Source organism: Helianthus annuus, chromosome 8 (genome assembly GCF_002127325.2).
Source record: "Helianthus annuus cultivar XRQ/B chromosome 8, HanXRQr2.0-SUNRISE, whole genome shotgun sequence".
Taxonomy (NCBI): domain Eukaryota; kingdom Viridiplantae; phylum Streptophyta; class Magnoliopsida; order Asterales; family Asteraceae; genus Helianthus; species Helianthus annuus.
The window spans coordinates 99,791,977-99,813,826 of NC_035440.2; the positions used below are offsets into that span (position 1 = coordinate 99,791,977).

Here is a 21,850-nt window from a genome sequence, read left to right on the forward strand (position 1 = left end):
TTTGTTACTAAGTTACCCAGAACCAGAAAAGGTAATGATGCTATTTGGGTAATTGTGGATCGATTAACCAAATCAGCTCATTTTCTACCAATGAAGGAAACCTTTAGCATGGAAAGGTTAGCCAAGTTGTATGTAGATGAAGTAGTATCCTTACATGGAGTCCCACTCTCCATTGTATCGGATAGAGATAGTCGTTTTACTTCCTGTTTCTGGACAAGTTTCCAAGAAGCAATGGGAACTCGACTTAATTTAAGTACCGCATATCATACTCAAACGGATGGACAAAGTGAAAGGACGATACAAACCCTGGAAGACATGCTCCGAGCATGTGTAATTGACTTTGGTGGTAATTGGGATAGCCATTTATCATTAATTGAATTCTCCTATAACAATAGTTATCATTCGAGCATCGAAACTGCTCCATTCGAAGCACTGTATGGACGCAAGTGCAGAACTCCCGTTTGTTGGGCAGAGATAGGAGAAAGTCAGTTATCAGGACCAGAGATTGTGCAAGAAACTACTGACAAGATATCACAAATCAAGGAAAGACTAAAGACTGCTAGAGATCGTCAGAAGAGCTATGCAGACAATCGCCGCAAGCCATTAGAATTCCAAGTCGGAGACAAAGTACTATTAAAAGTATCTCCTTGGAAAGGAGTAGTACGATTTGGTAAGAAAGGAAAACTGAGTCCAAGATATGTTGTACCATTCCCAGTGATCCAACGAATAGGACCAGTAGCTTATCGTTTACAACTACCAGAAGAGTTAACTGGAGTACATGATGTGTTTCACGTATCCAATCTAAAGAAATGTCTATCAGACGAATCCCTGGTAGTACCTCTTTAAGATGTAGAGGTAAATGAAAAGCTGAAATTCGTAGAGAAACCCCTACAAATAGAAGATCGGAAGATTAAGTTTCTCAAACATAAACGACTGGTGTTGGTCAAAGTCAAATGGGAATCCAAGAGAGGACCAGAATATACTTGGGAACTGGAATCAGAGATGAAGCGAAAGTATCCTCATCTATTTCAGTAAATCTCGAGGACGAGATTTTTCTCAAGGTGGGGAGGATGTAACAACTGCCACTAAAATCAATAATTAGGACGATAATTAGTCAATAAGAAAACCCTAATTGAGACACCCAATTAATTCTGCACTAACCCTAAAATTTTCAGAATGATCGGAATCAGGATCATGGCCCTAAAACTCGAGGGGAGCAAACCCTAGTTGATAATTATCTTAAATAAAACGATGGAAACGTCTGATTGGCCAATTCCATTGATTCATGCAAGCTACTCCCGTGCATGGCAAGTCTATGACCTATAGGTATCCCTTACGGACCGTAAGGGATCAGGCTTACGGTCCGTAAGCAGGGCCAAATTTTGGCTATAAATAGCCGACATTGGCACTTAGTTTCTGGTATTAAAACGACGTAAAACTTCTGTGTGTGCGTCGAGTTATAAGCAATTCAGTTCACCACACACACACACACACGATCACGAGGTGCTGCCGCAATCAGGGTAATAACTCGATCGCTATTACGATTCAACGTCCGATCGATTATAACTATCCAATGATTGTCCGAGTGCTGCTCAAATTGAGCTTGTACTTTGTTATTCATTGTGATTTCGACTTGAATGTTTGAGTGCTGTTCGAATTCGGACTATGCTCTGTCATTCGTTGTGAATCCATTGACTTATTAAGTATCGCACTTGATAATAGTTGTGAAGGTTTAATCTCGTGAATTGACGTAACTGCTGAATTAGTTACTAATCCCATTTGTGTGTGCATTGTTATTTAAATTAGGTTAGAAGGCTAATCAGTAAAGCTTACACTCTGCTCGTAAATCTGCAATGTGAGTCATTCTCTTTTTATCAAATATGCTTTACAAAACTCCAAACTATTTTAAGTTATAATTACAGTGATTAAGTCTATGTAATCACCAAGTTACAGCCGGTATGTGGGGTTTTGTATACATTACTTATTTCCCGTCACACTTGGACAACGAGTTAGCCAAGGGGTGATCTGACCACAGTCACAGACACCATTTGGACAACGAGATAGCCAATGGGTAGTCAAGTGACAAGTACTGTGGGTAGTTGGTTTGATATCAGAAACATTGTAATTCCCCTTAATACTGTAGATTATAACAAATGTGTCGTTTTAAGTAAAATGAATGATTCACTCAGTATTTCCCTGCTGACAAAACCTTTTTCAAACATGTTTCAGGTGATATGGTATGAGCAAAGAAAAGTGTTGTGGAGCACTCCCAGCTTAGAAAAGTGGCTCAATGTAAATAAATAAATGAACATGTTTTGAAAATAAAGATTTCCCTGAGAAATCACATTATTGTAAATTTCGGGAATTTATCCCTAAATTATGAAACGAGCAGTTTAAATTATTAAGAGATCCTGTTTTAAAAAGACTTCCGCTGTCGCCTAAATTAAATACCACGGGATTCCTGTCCCGCGGCTCCTGAAACGGGTTAAACCGGGTCGGGGGCCGTGACAACTAGCAAGACACCATTTGATATCCATAAGTTCCATTTCTTTGGCGTCTATCTGATCGTAATCCTCTTTGGTGAGCATAGGATTCCTGATCCGACCAGCAACAAGACCTTCATAAGATAACAATACAGAACCAAGAAGTGCCATGTGTTCTTTTGCAATTTCCTCAGAAAAACACTGACTTTTTGGAAGATTTAGAGCAATGTTGCATTGAATTACAGAACCATTTCCTATCTTTGTGCCTTGAGACTGAAAACTTGTATTTGACTCTTTAGGATTGACACTTGGAAATGACGAGAATCCACTGCTGTTCTTTGTTGAACTCTGATCAACCTTTTCTGTAGTATCCCCAGCACTAAACGCAGTCTGGATTTTCGGTCTTTTCTCAGATTCTGGAACTGGAACACTTTCTTTATAATACATCTTTACATCTTGTTGACCACTCGGACTGTTCATCCTGGCGATCTTCTGTTGTTCCAAATCCTGACTCTCAATCTTTTCGATAAACTACGAGATCGTCAAATCATCATAAACACCCGTATTTTTCAATATCATCAAATACGTTCCCCACTCCTTCTGAGGCAATGCATCAGCCAGCTTATCCACCCATTCTTGACGATCTTTTGTAATACTCAACATTGACATCGATCGTACTAAGTGACAATATCTCTCAATCAGCTTCTTCGTGTCTTCACCCAGTAGACTGCTGAACAAATCAAATTCTTTCTTTAGCAGCGCCTTCTTACTCTTGATCATGTTCTCGCTACCCTCAAACTTAACACGCAGAGCATCCCAAATAGACTTTGTAGTCTTGTCGTGTTGTAGTAGAATGAAGATGTCTTCTTTGATCGCTTGTTGAAGCAGACTGATCATCATCTTTTCTGCTTTGTACATAACCCTCTCTTGATCAGTAAACTCTGAAAGCTCTTTTAGAACCTGCAACTACGTTCTGGGCAACACTTACTTCTTCAGTATACATTCCCATGACCTGAGATGATTAGCCTGAACCCAGTTCTCGAACCGATCTTTCCACCCGTAGTATTCTTCTATACTCATCAACTTCGGGGGCTTTTGGGTGGTTCCCGTCTCGTTTTCAAGATTCATAGCTTAAGCAATAGCAGCCGGAGCAGACGGTGTTGCGAACGCGTTGTAAAATTCAGTATCCATGATGACTTGGCACGTTTTTCAATAACAGTGAAAAATAAGCGAAACTAAGTATTCTGTGCACTAAAAGCGAAACCCAGATGACACAAAAGCGGAACCTTCTGATGTCTTAATAAGTGAAACTTAGAAAATCCTCAAAAGCGAAACCTGATTTTGTTCACAAAAGCGAAACCTGAGAGTCCTTACAAGGGAAACCTCAACTAGGTGTCTCAGGAGCGAAACCTAATGTTCAAAAAAGCGAAACCTTTCAACTTTGTGACACACAAGCGAAACCTAATGGTCTTATGAGCGAAACCACTCGAGCGGAACCTCAAAATCGACACCTGAAGCGAAACCTCTCAAGCGTAACCTTTCAAAATTTGATACCACTGAAGCGAAACTACACACTGTCCAAATAAGCGGAACCAAGTCCGAAGCTGATTTCAACCATTTTTATTCCGTAATTTGGTCCAAAACTTTCAAGGGTTTATTAATGTTCAATAACACTCATTCTGTGCAATTTTGAGCCAATTCTGACCGTTAAAACTTTCTGAATTGAAAATAGAAGGTGTAGAAGAAAGAAGACTTGATGAAATCTAGCTAATTTCTGCAGAAAACCTCCTCCCAAGCTCTGATACCACTTGTAGGATCGTGAATTGACCTGAACGAGTCGTTCGGAGGCTTCTTCGATATTTCAGGTGCGGAATAACAAGAAATGTAGATAGAAATAGCTGATTCTTCACTAAAACTGCTAATTGTATTGATTATAAGCTGAATACACGCAGTTCTTCCCACCGGCAGCACCTCGGTATGGAAATCCAGAAAGTTACAAATGATTTCGCTTCTAAGGTTTATATAGGTGATGAGGTTTCGCTTATACGTACATGTCCACAAAAGCGGAACCTCAAGTGTACGTATAAGCGGAACTATTGACCAAATAAGCGAAACCTATACAAATGACCATATAAGCGAAACTAGCTCCCTAAACACATACACTCTCCTGTTTTCTCGTAAATCGTGCCCTAATCTATACAATACAATGTAAAACTCGATACAAGACGAAGTCGACAGATGTAGTGCACCAACAGCACTTCTTGGTTCAGTGTTACTCTCATATGAAGGTCTTGTTGCTGGCCGGATCGGAAATCCTATGCTCACCAAAGAGGATTATGATCAGATAGACGCCGAAGAAATGGAACTTATGGATATTAAATGGTGTCTTGCTGGTGTTCTCCGACGTGCTGAAAAGTTCAAGACAATTACCGGGAGAAATGACTTTCTTGATGCTCATGTATCTACTTTAGGTTTTGATAAATCTAAAGTTACTTGTTTTCGATACAGGGAGAAAGGCCATTTCAAACAGGAGTGTAAGGGAAGAGAAGTTAGTGGTGCTCAGAATCCATTCGGAAAAGACGACTACTACCGGAAAGCCATTTATCAGCAGGTTGGTCAATCACAAGATTCACAGACGGCTCATGGTATGAAGATTGAGGATTCAAAGAGAGCGTGTTTGGTAGATTTCAGCTGGAGCAACTACATACCATCTGACAGCAAAGCATGTATAGTTGATCAGGATGATGAAAGACTACCTGAAGGCTTTAGCTGGGATATGTTTGTTGACGAGAATGGTGATTACAAAGCTTTCATTGCCAAGATTGTAAGAGAGCCAGACATGTTTGCCACGTGGATGAAGTCTATTGGTGAAAATGTCAAGTCTGTTGCTTCTGATGAAAGTTCATGTAGTGGTGATGATAGTGTACAAAGTTCTGATGAGAGTGAACTAAATGATGTGAATTCTGAAAAAGAAGTTGTTTTCGATCAAACACCATTTGTATCTGATGTGTCAGATGTTGATTCTGAAAAATCTGCAAAGTTTGATCATTCACCTGTTGACAGAAGTAGTAATGATGAGTAAGAGAAAAATATAAATGTTGCTAAATCTCATCTTTCTCCTGAAAGTTTTCATTTCTATTTTGCAGATCGCATGAAAAAGTTGGAGGAAAAAGGAGCTGAAAAAGAACAAATGGAAATGAAGACTAAAAGTGTTGATGAGGAGAATGTTAAAGCTGAGCAGAATATTGAAGAAAAGATGTCTGAAGCTGAGAAGGTGATTGAGATAGAAAAGGTGGTTGAAGTGGTGAAAACAATCGAAATTGAGAAGATTGTTGAAGTTGTTAAGCCTTGTGAGAAGTGTTTGGAAGCTTGCAAGGAATGTGCTGCAAAAGATGATGTTATTGCAGAGTATGAGAAGAAGAAGGAGCAGTTACTGTTCAATCTGAATTATGTTAAAGAATCTTATGATGTCTTGAACAATACAGTAACTGGTCTTCAAAAGACAAACACTGAAAGAGAACAGGCACTGACGATGATGAATGCAGTCATGATGTCAAAGCAAAAAGCTATCAACTTTTACATTGAATAGAGTGCTAAATGGAAGCAAGAGTTGGAGACAGAGAAGATCGAGAATGAGAGAATGAGACGCTTATTGCAAAGTTATACAAGTTCTGATTATCTTATTGATCGTATTTACCCAACTGTTGCAGGAATGGAAGTTTTTCAAGATGAGAAGCCGAAGAAAAAGAATGACAGTGGTAAGAAACCGACCGTTAAATACAACAAGTGTCCGCCTCCAATCTGGGAAGGGTATTCACCTAGAAAACCAAACGAGGAGCAACTTGAAAAGGCGGTCAATATTAAGCTTAAAACCGACAAAACTGGTGAATTACCAGAAAATATTGACGTCACGTTTACCTCGTCTGACACTGATCATGAGTCTGAGTTAATCAAAAAGGTGGTCGATCAGGTGTTGGCTACTGATGAGGATGAGTCAAAGTCAGAGTCTGGAGGGTCAAGTTCGTCAGTCAACAGTCAAAATTCGTCGGTTAAACGGTCTTATAGTAAAGAGTTTTTATTATCGAAAGCAAATTTGGATGATGAAAAGTTTGAAGTGGCATACACTTTAAATGATTCGGACAAATTATATTCTGACAAAGAATTTCCAATAAGAAGTGTTCGCTTTGACAGGATTAAAAAGGTTTTCAAAATGACAGAATTTAAAATTTCTGAAATAAAAGATTTTAATCTTACTGAAAAACCTAAAAAATACACTTCAAGAGTTCAGCAACGTTTAAACAAGAAAAAAGGCTTCAATTCTGGTTCGGGTTCTCAAAAGAAGCCAAACCAAAATCGTAGCTACAAAAAGAAAGGTCTCGGCTTTATTCCATCAGAAAATGATAAAAATTTGAAAAATTCTAGAACAAAAACTAAATTTGTTTCAGGAGGTAGTTCTGAGGATGAGCAGAAGAAACCATTCTGGAGACAGTCAAATCAAGAGTTTCTTGCTGAGAGAAGGAAGAATGAAACTGAAAAAATCTGTTCAAGAGAGACTCTTACCTGTTACAAATGCAATGAAGTTGGTCACATTGCATGGAGCTGTTCAAAGAATCTCAAGAAAAAACAGGAAGTTTCTCAGAAATTGAAAGATAAAGTTGTTGATGTGGAACCACCAACTGAAAAACTTAAAGTTTTTAAAAATTCAACTTATGAGGTTGGTGATGAGAAGAATGTTTTCAATCAGAAAGCTGAAAACAACCAAGTTTGGGTTGTTAAAAAGGTAAGTGAAAAATTCGGCGATGAATCTGGTTCCACAAAGCCAGAGGAGCCACAAGGTGAGGTAAAAATTTCAGTGAATGATGATGACTTTCCATCACTGAAATTTGAGGAGATTAAAAAGAAAGTTGGTAAAACTGAGATTTCGAATCAGTTTTACAATGAGAAAAAAGAATTTGATGTCGAGAAAACATTCAACGGGAATGTTAAAAAGATTTTTGGGAAAATGTTAAGTGGGAAAGCAAAGGGGGTTAAAGACTTTTATGCTACTAAAAAGGCAACATACAACCCTACTGCGCAAGAACTGAAAGCCATCAACTCTGAAAAGACTTGGATGGAAGTTTGCTTCCGATGATAGTCTAAGGACTATGCCGGAGATCCCAAGTTTTTATCGTGGATCAGGAATCGGCATCTTTCATATTGTTTGTGCTTGAAAAGTTTGTTTGACAGATTTTGAATGAGTTTACATTTTACAGGTGAAAGGACTATGCCGGAGCTTCCAGGTTGGTAAGAGAGAAGCAGGAATCGGCATCTTTGGGATCAATTCTACAAGTGGTAAACTGGTGATGTAGACGTAACATTCCTACACCGGGTATTGCTTGGATATATCTATGAGTGGTATTGTGTTTACAAGTGGTATTTTTACATGCGATATTATTTTGAAGATATTTGCAAGTGATACAGAAGGTGTTTAATTGCAAATGGTAAATCAGGGACATTAACTTGTACTTGATTTATTACATACTCGTGGTTGATAGACAGAGTGATAAACCACATCCCCGATTTTAACAAGTGATAACCTACAAATGGTTTTCTATCAAACCAACAAGTGGTTAAAACAAACTCATTTTCTGGAAAAATCATTTTGATTAAAACAAACTTAAGTGTTTTGAAATCTAAAATGAGAAAATGGTTTGTGATAGGGGGAGTTCGGATTGTTTATGCCAAGTGAATGGCGAATTGATGCTATTCGGTGTTGGTTGTCCTGTTTCTGTGTAGTTTGTTTTGCATTCTATGTTTTCAAGTGGGTCTAGAGTTTTTGTAGTGTTTCAATTTTTCTTTTATGTGTTTGCATTTTAGGGGGAGTAGAAATTTTTCAGAAAATCCAAAAACATTAGAAAATTTGAAAAATACAAAAACATGATAAAATTCAAAAATGAGTTTTGTTGTAAAAAGAGGAAATGATAGTACATCAGTGGGCTGTCACAACATGCTAAAGAAATGTAATGATAAAATGTGATAAACAATCTCACTGCGGATGTGTCAGTAGGTTTTTGCACATTTAGTAAATTGTGACGAGATATAAACCTAAAATCAAACTTGCTTATTCTGTGAGTTAACAAAACTGCTTGGATATATAGGTAACCCCTGAAATCTTGTTTGAAAGGTCCCTTATTCTGAGATACTAGGTCTTTATGCTCAGTGATATCTGGGGTATTATCCCGGGACTTCTGCTGTATGGAAGTACTGACCTAGTCCCCGGATAATGCTTTCCGCATTATGCTTGAAACATAGCATCGCCCTCAGCAAGCTGATGAAACAATAAAATTGATAGTCGCTGCTGTTGAAATCAAAAGATCCTCTAAAGGGGACACACCTAAAGTCGAAGCCGTCATCTCTCTGCGTATACGAAAGTATCGACCTGAGCTCTCACGGCCCTCGCATTTAACCCCTATACAGATATCATCTGTGGTATACTCACCTGTAAGACTGAATATTGGGATCTGGATACGGGAGTATATACAAGTAGTGGGACACACAGATAAGTTTAAGTGCTTAAAACATTAACTGCATATCTCGGATCAATTGAAATTTGTGTGAGAATTTAAATGGACAATTATACTGACAATCTAGGTGAATTGTTTAGAGCTTAAAATGTAATCAGCTTAACGGTGTTGGTGACATGTCTCAAAAACTGATATGATCCTCTTACGCGAACTTACAAAATATTGTCTGTATATATTTTCATTCCTGCATCTTGTTGATTGATGTCAGTCTTTATCTTTACAAGTGGTGTCATATATGTTCTAGAAAATCCAAAAGATTTTGTGTGTGTTTTAGCATAAACTTTTGAAAAGTCAAAAAGTTTTTCGACAATTGATATCGGAGAGCAGATTTTCAAAATTCCAAGTGCTAGACATGATGACATTGTTGTGAGGGGGAGCATACTTTGAAATGCAAAATGTTTTTAATCAACAAGTGGTTTATCAAAGAGAATTGTCTTTGAGGGAGAGTATGTGTAAGTGCATATGTTTATGAGAGGGAGTCGTCTGACTAGGTCAGAATTGGTGCACTACATAGAAAATTTATTTCTGGGTTAAGAATGTGCAGGATAAGATGAGCCAAGTTAATTGATTGTGATATCAAAATCAGTTGAAAGCCAGGTTTCGATCTTAGAACATGAAGAACCAGACAACGATCCTGATTCAGATATTGCTGAAGAACAAAGGAATGCCAGCAAATCGAGAGGGGGAGTCTGAAGATTTTCAAGCAAATATTGCTGAAAGGGGAGTCTGTTGGTGAAGATAAAGAGAGAGAAAAGCCCAGAGACTGATCAAGACTGAAGATGTGAAGACACAGCTTTGTCGTGACTCGATAGTCGACTCGTCAACATCTGAGGGGGAGTCTGTTGGTGCACTACATCTGTCGACTTCGTCTTGTATCGAGTCTTACATTGTATTGTATAGATTAGGGCACGATTTACGAGAAAACAGGAGAATGTATGTTGTTAGTGAAGTAGTTTCGCTTTTAGGGACATGGGATAAGGTTTCGCTTATTTGGTCTAGGTAGTTCCGCTTATACGTACACAAGAGGTTTTGCTCTTGTGGACATGTACGTATAAGCGAAACCTTGACATCTATATATACCTTAGAAGCGAAATCATTTGTAACGTTGACGAATTCCATACCGAGGTGCTGCCGGTGTGAAGAACTGCGTGTATTTGCTTATAATCAATACAATTAGCAGTTTTAGTGAAGAATCAGCTATTTCTATCCGTGTTTCTTGTTATTCCGCACCTGAAACATAGAAGAACGCCTCTGAACGACTCGTTCGGGTCAATTCTCAATCCTACAGTGAAGGCCTTCACGCTCTTCAAATGCATCCCAAACATATGCTAAAAGGTCGTTTGGACTAAACGTTTGTGAAGAAATTGAAATTTGTCGAAGCAATTGGAATTTTCAAAAAATAGCAATTAATTCCAATGAAACTTTACAATTTGGTTTGTAAATATAAACAAAACACCATATTACATATTTTATATAATAACAAATAGGCGAAATAGCGTAGGTTGTTGTGAGCAGTATAGTTATTTATTGGACATAATTACAATCTTTATTTATCATGCTGCCATAGGTCTTTATTTACCATCACCATGGCATCACTTCGTATCTGCAAGTTAATAACAAATCAAATGAGGAATAATAACCTTTTTTATAGGTTTGGTCTTTTATGTTTTCTATTTTGTTTGATTTTTATTTTTTATATATGATAATTTTTTATTTTTGTAAAAAAAAAAAACTTTAGTTTTGTTTTACGTTTTTTGAGTTTGTCGTCGTTTGGTTGCTACTTACTTAGCATGTTGTTTGGTTATCACATTTGGTCCCTCGGGTTCTTTTCACCCCCTCAGATTTTTTAAACGTGTTGGTATACATTCGACTTCGTCCATGTTTTACGTCACGTGAGTCACTCGATGTTAAAAATTCGTGATTTTGTTTTACTTTTTTTTTTCTGGTTTTGGTTGCTACTTATGATGGTTTTACACCTCCCGCCGCGCAACGTTGATAGCACGGTTTTACGCCTCCTCGTCCCGCAACACGGGGGGTTAAGACTATATAATAACAAATGATGAAAGTTCTTAGAAACAGTTCCCATTTTCAGGTTTCATTGACCTACATCTGTCGGTCATTATTTTGTGTACTTGGCACTCTTGCGTTTTAGAGATAATCAACTTCCGAACCACCAACACAGCCGCTTGCAGAAAACGTGCCTGCTCCGACTGAAACAGTCGTTGCCGCCGTCGGCTGCTGAAACGAAACCGACAATTTTGGTGTAGATCTGGTAGTTTTGAGAGTTTTGGAAGGATTTTGAATGTAATTTAGGTGTCATTGTGAAGCATCTTTTCTCCTTGGAAAATGGCTTAGAATTTAGTGGTTTCTAATCTACAGGGTATTGATTCTCCGGTGGGTTTATTTACCCATGGTTTTAGGGAAAGCATATGATCTATCAAATAATTGAAAATAACATGTCCAAGCTTGACTATACTGACTTATAAAAACTTTTGACATTTTATATCTTTCTATAAAACATACTAAACTTTAACCTTTACTTTTTTGCAGCTTAAAAAAAAAACTATGAATATTAATTTACCAAGTTTTATATCTTTAATGAATTCAAAATATGTATTAACAATATAGAATACTACGAAAATAAAGAAACGTTAAAAGAGAAAGGATCCAATTCTTACATAATAGTAACTACTATTTGTTATATATACAATAATAATTGATAATGCCTCCTTAATGTATCATGGCAAATGAAGGTCGCGATTGGTTTTTCTTTCCAAGGTAAATTCGTTTATAATAAATTATTTCTATTAAAAAACAAGATGTGGTGTTTAAATTTGAATTAAAATGAATTATTTTCACACATTATATATGAAATGGTGTTTCTAAGTGACATTCTAGAAAAGACTTCATGAATGTCTTTAGAGCTTAAGATGTTTCATCCTAAGTTGAAACTAATTTAATATTAATACATTTTTTTCATGCAATCGGTTCTAACCCTTGCGCAATTCATCTATTACAACAACCTATTTTAACCTGAAAAAGTTTTGTAGCGAAAGCATACAAAATTGCGTTGATCTACTCAGTGGCGAAGCTTGAAGTTTTCGTCGGGGGGGGGGGGGGGGTCGAAAACGTATATACCCAAAAATTTCTATACGAAAACTACATGTACAACACTACTGAGCGAAAAGTTCAGGGGGTCGGGCGCCCCTCCCGGCCCCTTAAATGCTGAGCCTCATCTACTCTTTGCATTGTGTATGTTCAATACGTGATCCTGAGTTGGTATTTAGTTGTATTAGCAAAAAGTTTTGTTAAAAAAGAAGACAAAAGTGTGTTATCTGCTCTTTGAATTGTGTATGTTTAATAGGTGATCCCGAATTGGTATAGGGTGGGGTTCTAGAGTGAACACTAGTGTATTTGCGAACTGAGTGAACAAATCCTGACCATTGATCTACACACGTGTATGGTCAGGATCTCATCATCAAATCATAAAATACACTAGTGTATTTCAACATCAAATCCAGGCCATTGATCTACACACGTGCATGGCCAGGATTAGTTCACTCAGTTCGCAAGCTACACTAGTGTTCACTCTTGAACCTAATCCAATTGGTGTATTAGTTATATTATTAGCAAAGTGGTTTAAAAATTATACAATGCAAGAACGCCACGAAGCACGGAACTATTTACTAGTTAACATCAAATATCAAACTCAATAAAGGTATTGTGACTAACATTGTATTATCCAAAGATTAGAAACTTACATCTTACATAATCACTAAAAGACACTGAATTTCTTATTGATTAAGATATTGACAGGTGTCACAGTATATTCTTTACATCCAGTAAGATCATCCATCTTTCTTTACAGCAGTAAATGGAATCATGTGAGTTATTGTTAATCACCCTGCAACAAACAAAACATATCACCAAACGCTAACGATGAGAACATCGAGCAACTTTAAGTAGAGAACTATAAGCTCACCAGCATATATTTTTTTCTCGTTAACAGTATTTCAAAACTATTAGCGGTTAGAATATAACGATGATGCTTTCAACTGTCGGCGTTTCCCTCTTCCTTCGGAGATCCCACTATCACTAACACTACCGTCAACTATGTTATCATTGTCTTCAGAAAATTCTTTTCTCCAAGAATTTAACGGAATAACATGACTGTCATCTTTAGAGCTTTTAATTCTTTCCTCATGTCGTTTCACATTTTCTGATATGTCGTGAAAAGTTTTATTTATTTTCGCTATTCCCCTTTCAACGGGCTCCACCACGTGTGAAACTGTAAACCGCATGTCGTCAACCATCTGTGACAGGTATTTAATAAAACACCAGAGAAATCAAGAATATGATAACTAGACAAAATAAATTACACTCTTCGTCCTTACACTTTAAAAACCTTGCACGTTTTGTCCTTTGACACTAACCTAGTTAAAAAGTTTAGTTAAGTTTGGGCAATTTAGTCATTTTATCCATTTATTTAAAAAAGTATATATTAAGAATAAAACAAAAAGAATAAAAAAAAATAAGAGATATAAACACCACTTCTCTCTCTACACACCATAAAAAAAGACTAAACTACCCTTATGTGACCAGACTTAACTAAAAACAGTGAGAGAATAAGGAGGTCAACCTCTTTCAAATATACAACATAATTTTAATTGGGTTAGTGTCAAAGGACAAACCATGCAAGGTGTCTAAAACATAAAGGATGATTCCTGACATTTTTAAACGTAGAGGACATCCCCGAAAATTTGGTCCTAACATAAAGGACGAAAAGTGTAATTTACCCTATGTAGATTAAAAAGTTCTTAAAAGTTATAACTCACGATTTCACCACTTCCAACAACCACGTCACGAACACTCTGATGTAACCTCATACGTTTTGCCACATCATCATGATGACCAAACCGTACTTTCGGGGTTCTCTCACAGTCCCGAACCTCATCTGGAGCAGGTTCAGTTCCTAACGACGCATAGTCAGCCATGACGGAGACATTTCTTACACATCTTTCTCCCCGTTTATAAGATGCTGCAGGAAATACATATAAATGCACCACTGCAGCAACCGCCATCTGTTCAACAATTTCACTGTTACTTACTGAAGATTAATTTAGCAAAAAAAAAAAAAAAAAAAAAAAAAGAGAGAGAGTAACATGCCATTTTCGTCCCTGAGGTTTGGCTAGTTTTGCGACTTCCGTTTAAAAGTTTGTTTTTCCGCATCTGGATCCAAAAGGTTTGAAATCTTGCCATTTTCATCCGGATCGTTACCTCCATCCAATTTTCTTCGAGTCAGGGGTATTTCCGTCTTTTTTGTTAACTTAAAGGGCAATTCGGTCTTTTCACTTTATGTAAAAGACCGCATACCCCGGAAAAAGATTGAATTGCCCTTCAAGTTAACAAAAAAGATGGAAATACCCCTGAATTTACGGAGAAAAATGGATAGAGTTAACGAGCCGGATGAAAATGGCAAGATTTCAAACCTTTTAGATCCAGATGCGGAAAAACAAACCTTTAGACAAAAGTCGCAAAAACTGGCAAGATTTCAAACCTTTTAGATTCAGATGCGGAAAAACAAACCTTTGGACGAAAGTCGCAAAACTGGCCAAACCTCAAGGACGGAAATGACATTTTACTCATTATAAAATTTTCATAACTCACCTCGATGCATATCAGATAATCTTGAATGCGAGTTTTTAACTCCTGAGCTAAAGAACCTCGAAGGGCTCCCATAGAAAAAAGGAATGCAATAATGACACCTTGCCACCATGTTAGAAATACTATCGATTTAAACGTCAGAAACTTAGCCAAGGGTTTTATTGGTGCTAGTTTATCTTTGATTACTGAGTAAAACTGCACAAGACAGTATAACGCCCAGCTCTGGCTGAAATTAAGAACCAGTGCCAAGTACGGATAGCTGCAACAAAATAAAACGCTCGTGTCACAAGCAATTAGTCGGAATAAGCTAGAACGGGCAAAACGGGTCAAACAAATCAAAGATAAATAGCTAAAAGAAAAAACGGGAAATAAGTCAAAAATTACTCAAAATGTATTTTCATAAACTAGAAGAGTGCATGCGCGATGCGCGGGAAACACAAACACTACCAGGATGTGCATTTTCGGTGGGTTCACTTATTATCCTCAACCGAAACCGAAGTCGTCAGTTAGTCTATTTTATAAACCAATCGGTTTTCGGTTAATCAGTTCTGTTTATTCGGTTAGATTGTTGGTTTGATTCGTTTATTTTTGGTTAATAGCTAAAACCAAACTTGGGCGAAAACTTTTGCTTGGAAATACATAAAATTGAGGTATAAAATATGAAATACATGAACTGAAGGTATTAAAGCTTTACATATATGAAAAAATGAATGGTTCGGTTCGGTTAATTTTGGTTAAACGAGGGTACAAAAATAATCGATAACTGATTATGGTTAATTCGGATTTTGGTTAATTGGTTTTCAGTTAATTCAATTTTTGGTTGATTTCAGTTCGGTTTCGGTTAATGAATTAATTATTGCGCATCCGTTAGACACTGTTAATCATGTAACACATCAATTTTTCTAATTAAAAAAAATATAACAATACTATATTTATTCAAACTAAAGAGAATAAAAAACTCGTTTTTATGGTGGTTTTTTTTTAATATTAACGTACAAAAAAGTTATCACCGTTTAAAAATCCTGGGGGTGTTAGCTTTTATAAGGGGATAAAGTGTAACTACTAACTAATTATCAATGATTTTGTTAACAATGAAAGAATTAAAGTGTAATTAAGATGAGGGGATTAAAATGTAACTAGTGTTTAAAGACAAATTTACCCTCGTTTTAGGTTGTACGATTGTACCTCTTATGCATTATAGAAAAAAAAAAAGTTCTTAACTTTTGGGTATCGTATCTTTAAATACAATTTTGTCTTATGCTTATATAGTATAGACAAAGCCTCATAAGTTATTTTAATAAAAAATTACTATTATAATAACACATTAGATGTAATCATATTTGACAGATTACTCATTTACAACAAAAGAAAAATGGACAAGAAGCATTTTGGGCGAAGCGTCCAAAACCTATCTGTAATTCCACCTCGAATAGAAACCATTGTCTACTACTTGCTACACAAGTTATTGCAACAAAATGAATGTTTGTGATGGAAGTAAGACTTTTCTTCAGTAAATGAACTTAATCAGGACTAGAGGTGGCGACCCGCCCGTAAAAAATATTACCCATTTTTCCCGTTACCTGACCCGCCCATCCTACGAAGACTACTACATAATATAGCAAAAGCATCTTACGCGTATCCCCATTCGAACTTCCCTTCTCCATAAACACCAAGAAACTGAAACAGCATTGCCAGCAGTCCGCATATCAGCTTCAGTATCATCTGGAAGCAAGAATCGTTCATGAGGTGAAAATCGCAAAACATTCTACCGGTAAAAAGTCATATAAAGAAAAAAGTGTCCATACATATTGCACGATCCCAATTTTTACAGCTTGGTAAAAGTCAGAACCGAGATACCACTCTCTCATACAGAAATTCAACGGGAAAGGATGTTCGACAATTCCGTAAGTATATGATTCTTCTATAAGAGGAATGCTAGAGCTGATTAGGCTTTTACTTTCCATGAATTTAATAGTATTGTCCTCTCCACCTTCAATAACAAATAATATATGTCAAGATATTAATAGACAGAGTATATGAGTACTTACATACACGTCCTTTTGAACTTTACGAATTATATAGATTTAACAGATATTACAAAATAAGTCAACTTAAATGGAGTAAAATGTCATTTTCGTCCCTGAGGTTTGGCAACTTTTGCGACTTTCGTCCAAAGGTTTGTTTTTCCACATCTGGATCCAAAAGGTTTGAATTCTTGCCATTTTCATCCGACTCATTAACTTCATCCATTTTTCTCCGTTAAATGAACGGTATTTCCGTCTTTTTAGACATTTTTTATTAAATTAAAAACACTATTAAGAAACAAAGACACACCTCTGTAGACTTTCTAGTTATGACTTTTCTTATAAGTTATAAACCTTAACAAATAGGTTAAAGGACGAAAGTAACCCTGACTTAAAGTTAAAAATGGATGGGGTTAACGAGTCGGATGAAAATGGCAAAGATTTTAAACCTTTTGGATTCAGATGCGGAAAGTCGCAAAAGTGATCAAACCTCAAGGACGAAAACGGCATTTTACTCTTATTTAAATAAAGGTTATCGTCAACAAGAACATACCTAAGCAGGCTATCAGATATCTTTCAAAGCAATATAAAGCAAACGCTTCATAACAATCCCTGATTATTTCATAGTTAAACGCAGCATCTGAATCCAACAGTGACAAAAACTGTCCACGTTCAAAAAGGTCAAAATCAGAAATATAAGAAATGTAAAAAGAAAATTACAACATTATTTACATACCGATTCCAGAGCGTAAACAGGAACCATCAAAATGAGCCCAATTAAAAACTTCTGCTCCTGCAATAAAAGTAATCATCACTAACATCAGTTTAAGATGATACAAATAGCAAGTTAAGATGCAATTATCGCGAATCGTAATCAAGGTTAACATGGACTCAAGAACGGTTGGCAGCAACTTGCCGCCCGATTGGGTTGACCCGATACACTTTTTCTCCATAACTTTCAAAATGGTGAAACTTACACGTTTATTCCATTATGATACCTTATAAACAAACTTTAGGCAACTTTCGACCTGATTCCTTAAAGCTAACTTTTCTTTTGTACCCATTTGACCCATTTAGATCAAATATAACCCAAATGGCCAAGTACGACATAAAAAGAAGGATAGAAGTCCTTGGTTTAAAAAAGCGGGAAGCGCACAAAAGCGATGAGGTCTAAAACCGATTTTTAAAAAGCGAAGCGCAAAAGCGGTGAGCTTTTCGTACGCAAAGCGCAAAGTGATTATATAATTTATTTTATATATCCCATAAGTGTTTAACACCCAATACCTATGATTTAGCTATAATTAAGCTTTATATATGTCTTAAAATGAAAAAAAAAAAACATAAATATACAACATAAAAAGCCTGTTGTACAACACTCAGAAGCATAGAAACACCCCATGTACAAAAAGCGTGCGCCTCAGCTGAACCTTAGGTCGATTTTCACCCTAAAAAGCGCGCCTCAGCTGCGCTTTTTGTACATCGTGCGCCTTATGTCACACAAGGCGATGGGGTTTGCGCCTAGATGCGCTTTGCGCTTAAGCGCGCTTAAGGCGCGATTTTTTAAACCAAGGATAGAACAGAAGCCTAACTTGAATGTGTAAGAAATGGAATACCTCAGGTTGATTGTAAGAAGATAAGTGCTCAAAGATTAGATACATTGAGAGGATAAGAGCAACAAGTACACAAAAGCTTGAACTGAAGACTGTCCAATTGTAGAGAAAAGAATGGCCGGTATCAAGTTTTGTTGACCACATTGATAATGATCTGCTAGAGGATTCGGCCAAAGTGAGAGTGAAAGATAGCGAAAGTAATACTTCTCTCCATCCCATTAGAACATACGGCGATTACACTTCCACTATAATGGCGTAGAAACACTGGATTTAAAAAATAAGAAATAAAAATCCCATCATTATCTTGATAAGCTTTTATATAAATGATGGGGAAAAACAAATATCAAAAACCTAAGCAGTTAATGTGGTAAAAAACTATGCAGTTAATATCGGTGATATATCGGTCATATCGGTCCCCTAGTAAAATATCGGCGATATTGACCGATATATCATTATCACCGATATTTGACCGATAAAACCGATATATTACTGAATTATCAGTGTTAAATTACTATATATATAAATTCTGCATTATATTAAAATTACCGATATCCCACCGATATCTCACCGAGACAACCTATATCTCAAATATCGGTCCTTGACCGATATCCGATATTTTACCGCATTAACTGCATAGGTAAAAAATCGAATAACGCTCAAGGACCGATATTTGAGATATAGGTAATCGCAGCGGGATATCGGCGATTTTAATATCATACAGAATTTATATATAACACTAACTATTCAGTAACTCTCCTACCATTAACAAATTAACCTTTGCAACTTGCAAAACACTAACAATTGTAGCAAAACTTGCAAAACACCAACAATTGTAGTAAGTATGAACTGATTAAGACTTAAAACACCAACATTTAACACTAACAATTAACAATTAAGACTTAAAACACTAATAGCAGCAATAAGAAGAAAGACGAATAGTAGAACTATGAAGAAAGGTACTGATATCGAGAAAATCAGTGATATATGGGTAAGGATAGTGTAAAAAGGGCCTAAAGTGTGAGAAGTGTATTATAACACTATATATAATACTATATAACACCATATAAACACCGTGTAACAATATGTAACACCATATAATACCATATAACACTATGTAACACTACATAACATTATATAACAAATATAACACTATACATCTATCATAGACATGCTATCAGACAAACTATAGTGTTATATTTGTTATATAATGATATATAGTGTTACATAGTGTTATATGGTATTATATGGTGTTACATATTGTTATACGGTGTTTATATGGTGTTATATAGTATTATATATAGTGTTATAATACACTTCTCACACTTTGAGCACTTTTTACAGGATCCTCTACCTATTGGTCAATATCGCCGATAATATCGGTACCGATATTTGACACTGATATCTTACATGGGGACTGATAACCGATATATCACTGATATTAACTGCATAGTCAAAAACTAAATGAATCTGGATGCGAATCTTAAGCAGTATGTAAGTGAAGAACACACAGAACTATGATTAAATTATACAGGTTTAACTCTTCAAGTTTCTTAGGCAGTATGTTAGTCAGACTAATGGCAAGCTGAAAAATTTATAGAGATATGAAAACAAGACAGTGAAGGATTTTGTAACATGTTGTAATATCATTGTTTTGGTCGACTCCCATATGCATAACATAACCTTATGTAGAGATCATAATCGAGTACAATAAGACCCTGCAAGCAAAACGTTTGCAGCAGCGTGAAGCTTGGACCAAAGATGTTGAGTGTGTAAAGGCCCATTCTTGGGTTTGGGCCCGGTTTAATGAAAGCTTAAACGACCAGTTATTGAGCTTGATGGAGATCGAAGACAAGGGTGGTAGGGGCCGGCTTTTAACTCTTTTATTTGAGCCCGTTTTGTTTCTTGATGGCTAAGTTAGGAGCCCTAATTGTATTCTTTATTTACACAGTTCTTGCACTTGTGATTCCACACGAGTGTGAAGGGCAGAGCAATAATAAATCCTGGTTGCAGCCCGTGGACGTAGGTTACACACTGTAACCGAACCACGTAAATTCTTGTGTGCTCGTGTATTACTTGTCAAATTGAGCAGATGACAACCTTTTGGCTAGAAACAGAAAGCACCATATTGACCGCCACATATGTAGCGGCATATATGTAGAATCGCATCCTTACATCAAAGTTTTTTCCCAACACTAACACATGCTAATGTAGTAATGTCATCTTGTAATGTGCCAAATTCTAGATAATTCAATTCTGATATCTGAATTAAACAATGCTGAAACATCAAAACAACACAGAATCGAATACTATAACAGCAACTGAAGCCTACAAACCCTAACCAAAACAAAATCAACAATATCATCTTCTAACAAACCCTATCAAACACCTAAAATCACAACCAATCCTACACATAATCAACAATTTTTTTAATGAAAAATTACTCAGCCGACTAGCGATTAATCGCCGCCTAGTCGCGGTTTTTACAACAATGCTGAAACATCAAAATAACACAAAATCAAATACTATAACATCAATAAAACCCTACAAACCCTAACAAAAAATCACCAACAACATCTTCTAACAAACCCTATCAACTACCTAAAACCACAACAATCCAACACATATTCAACATCATGCACAACGAATTCAACAATTTGCAAACAGCAACAGTGAATTGATAACAATAAAATCAAAAACACATACACATTACACAAATTCAGTAAATACGTGTTCCGTAAAACCCTAGAGAACGTTAACTTACAAAAATGGATGATTCGAGTGCACGATTACCGATGGAATGGTCCACTGATGCTTGATGATTTCTGTACAAGATGACAAGAAAGATGAAAGTTTTTGAAAAAATATATAAAAAAGTTGAGAAAATTGAGAAAATTGTTTAATGGCGGTTAGGGGGGTTTTGGGGATATTTTTGGGATTAAAGTTACGGTAACGGGGATATTCTAACGGTGTCTGTCAACTAACTTACGGATATTACGAAATGCAATTAACGGAAGTCCGTTAAGTTAACTGAAAGACTCAACCCTTCGTTACAGCAGAGCTTCACTTTCATTTTTTTACAAAGGTTTTATTATGGGTCGTATTATTGAGACACTTTCAAAAATTAAATTGATACCGTCGATATCCATTGTATAGACTTATACGATGCGTGTTAGGTTAATTTCAATTTCCAAGGTCAATCAAAGGCTGACACTGTCTCCTCATGCGGACAAATACACATCGTATAGGCCATACGATACGTATTAGTCCTAGGTTGTCTTTCAAAGCTGACAGATAGGGTTTACATGCAAATCCTATACGGATCGTATAGGCCTATAAACGATGAAGGAAGACGAAAACGATTCATATTCTGTGAATTTGTCTTCGTTTTTTCTTTATACTCGCTACCACCATATCTTGGTTCAACCTTAATTACCCATTTTCGGCGAATTGTTCGACACAAACACGAGCATGTTTATTCCGGAAAGCAGTGTGGTATAGCATTTTTT

The 21,850-nt window shown here is 36.4% G+C and overlaps 1 protein-coding gene across 3 annotated transcripts; it reads right to left on the reverse strand.

The window, feature by feature from the left end:
• Positions 1–12,736: 12,736 nt before the first annotated feature.
• Positions 12,737–21,270, reverse strand: LOC110873560 (protein LAZ1 homolog 1). 3 transcript variants are annotated; one of them, XM_022122510.2, is made up of 10 exons: positions 21,106–21,270; positions 18,348–18,608; positions 17,471–17,527; positions 17,288–17,396; positions 16,516–16,700; positions 16,344–16,432; positions 14,714–14,969; positions 13,882–14,127; positions 13,029–13,359; positions 12,737–12,950 (listed from the first exon to the last, which is right to left on the reverse strand). In XM_022122510.2, exons 2-9 carry the CDS (start codon positions 18,561–18,563, stop codon positions 13,069–13,071), a joined length of 1,449 nt encoding a protein of 482 aa, XP_021978202.1. In that variant the 5' UTR covers positions 18,564–18,608; positions 21,106–21,270; the 3' UTR covers positions 12,737–12,950; positions 13,029–13,068. The 3 variants fall into 3 exon arrangements, with proteins under 3 accessions (XP_021978202.1, XP_035831716.1, XP_021978203.1); XM_035975823.1 differs by lacking the exon at positions 21,106–21,270 and adding an exon at positions 20,025–20,042; XM_022122511.2 differs by lacking the exon at positions 18,348–18,608.
• Positions 21,271–21,850: the final 580 nt, after the last annotated feature.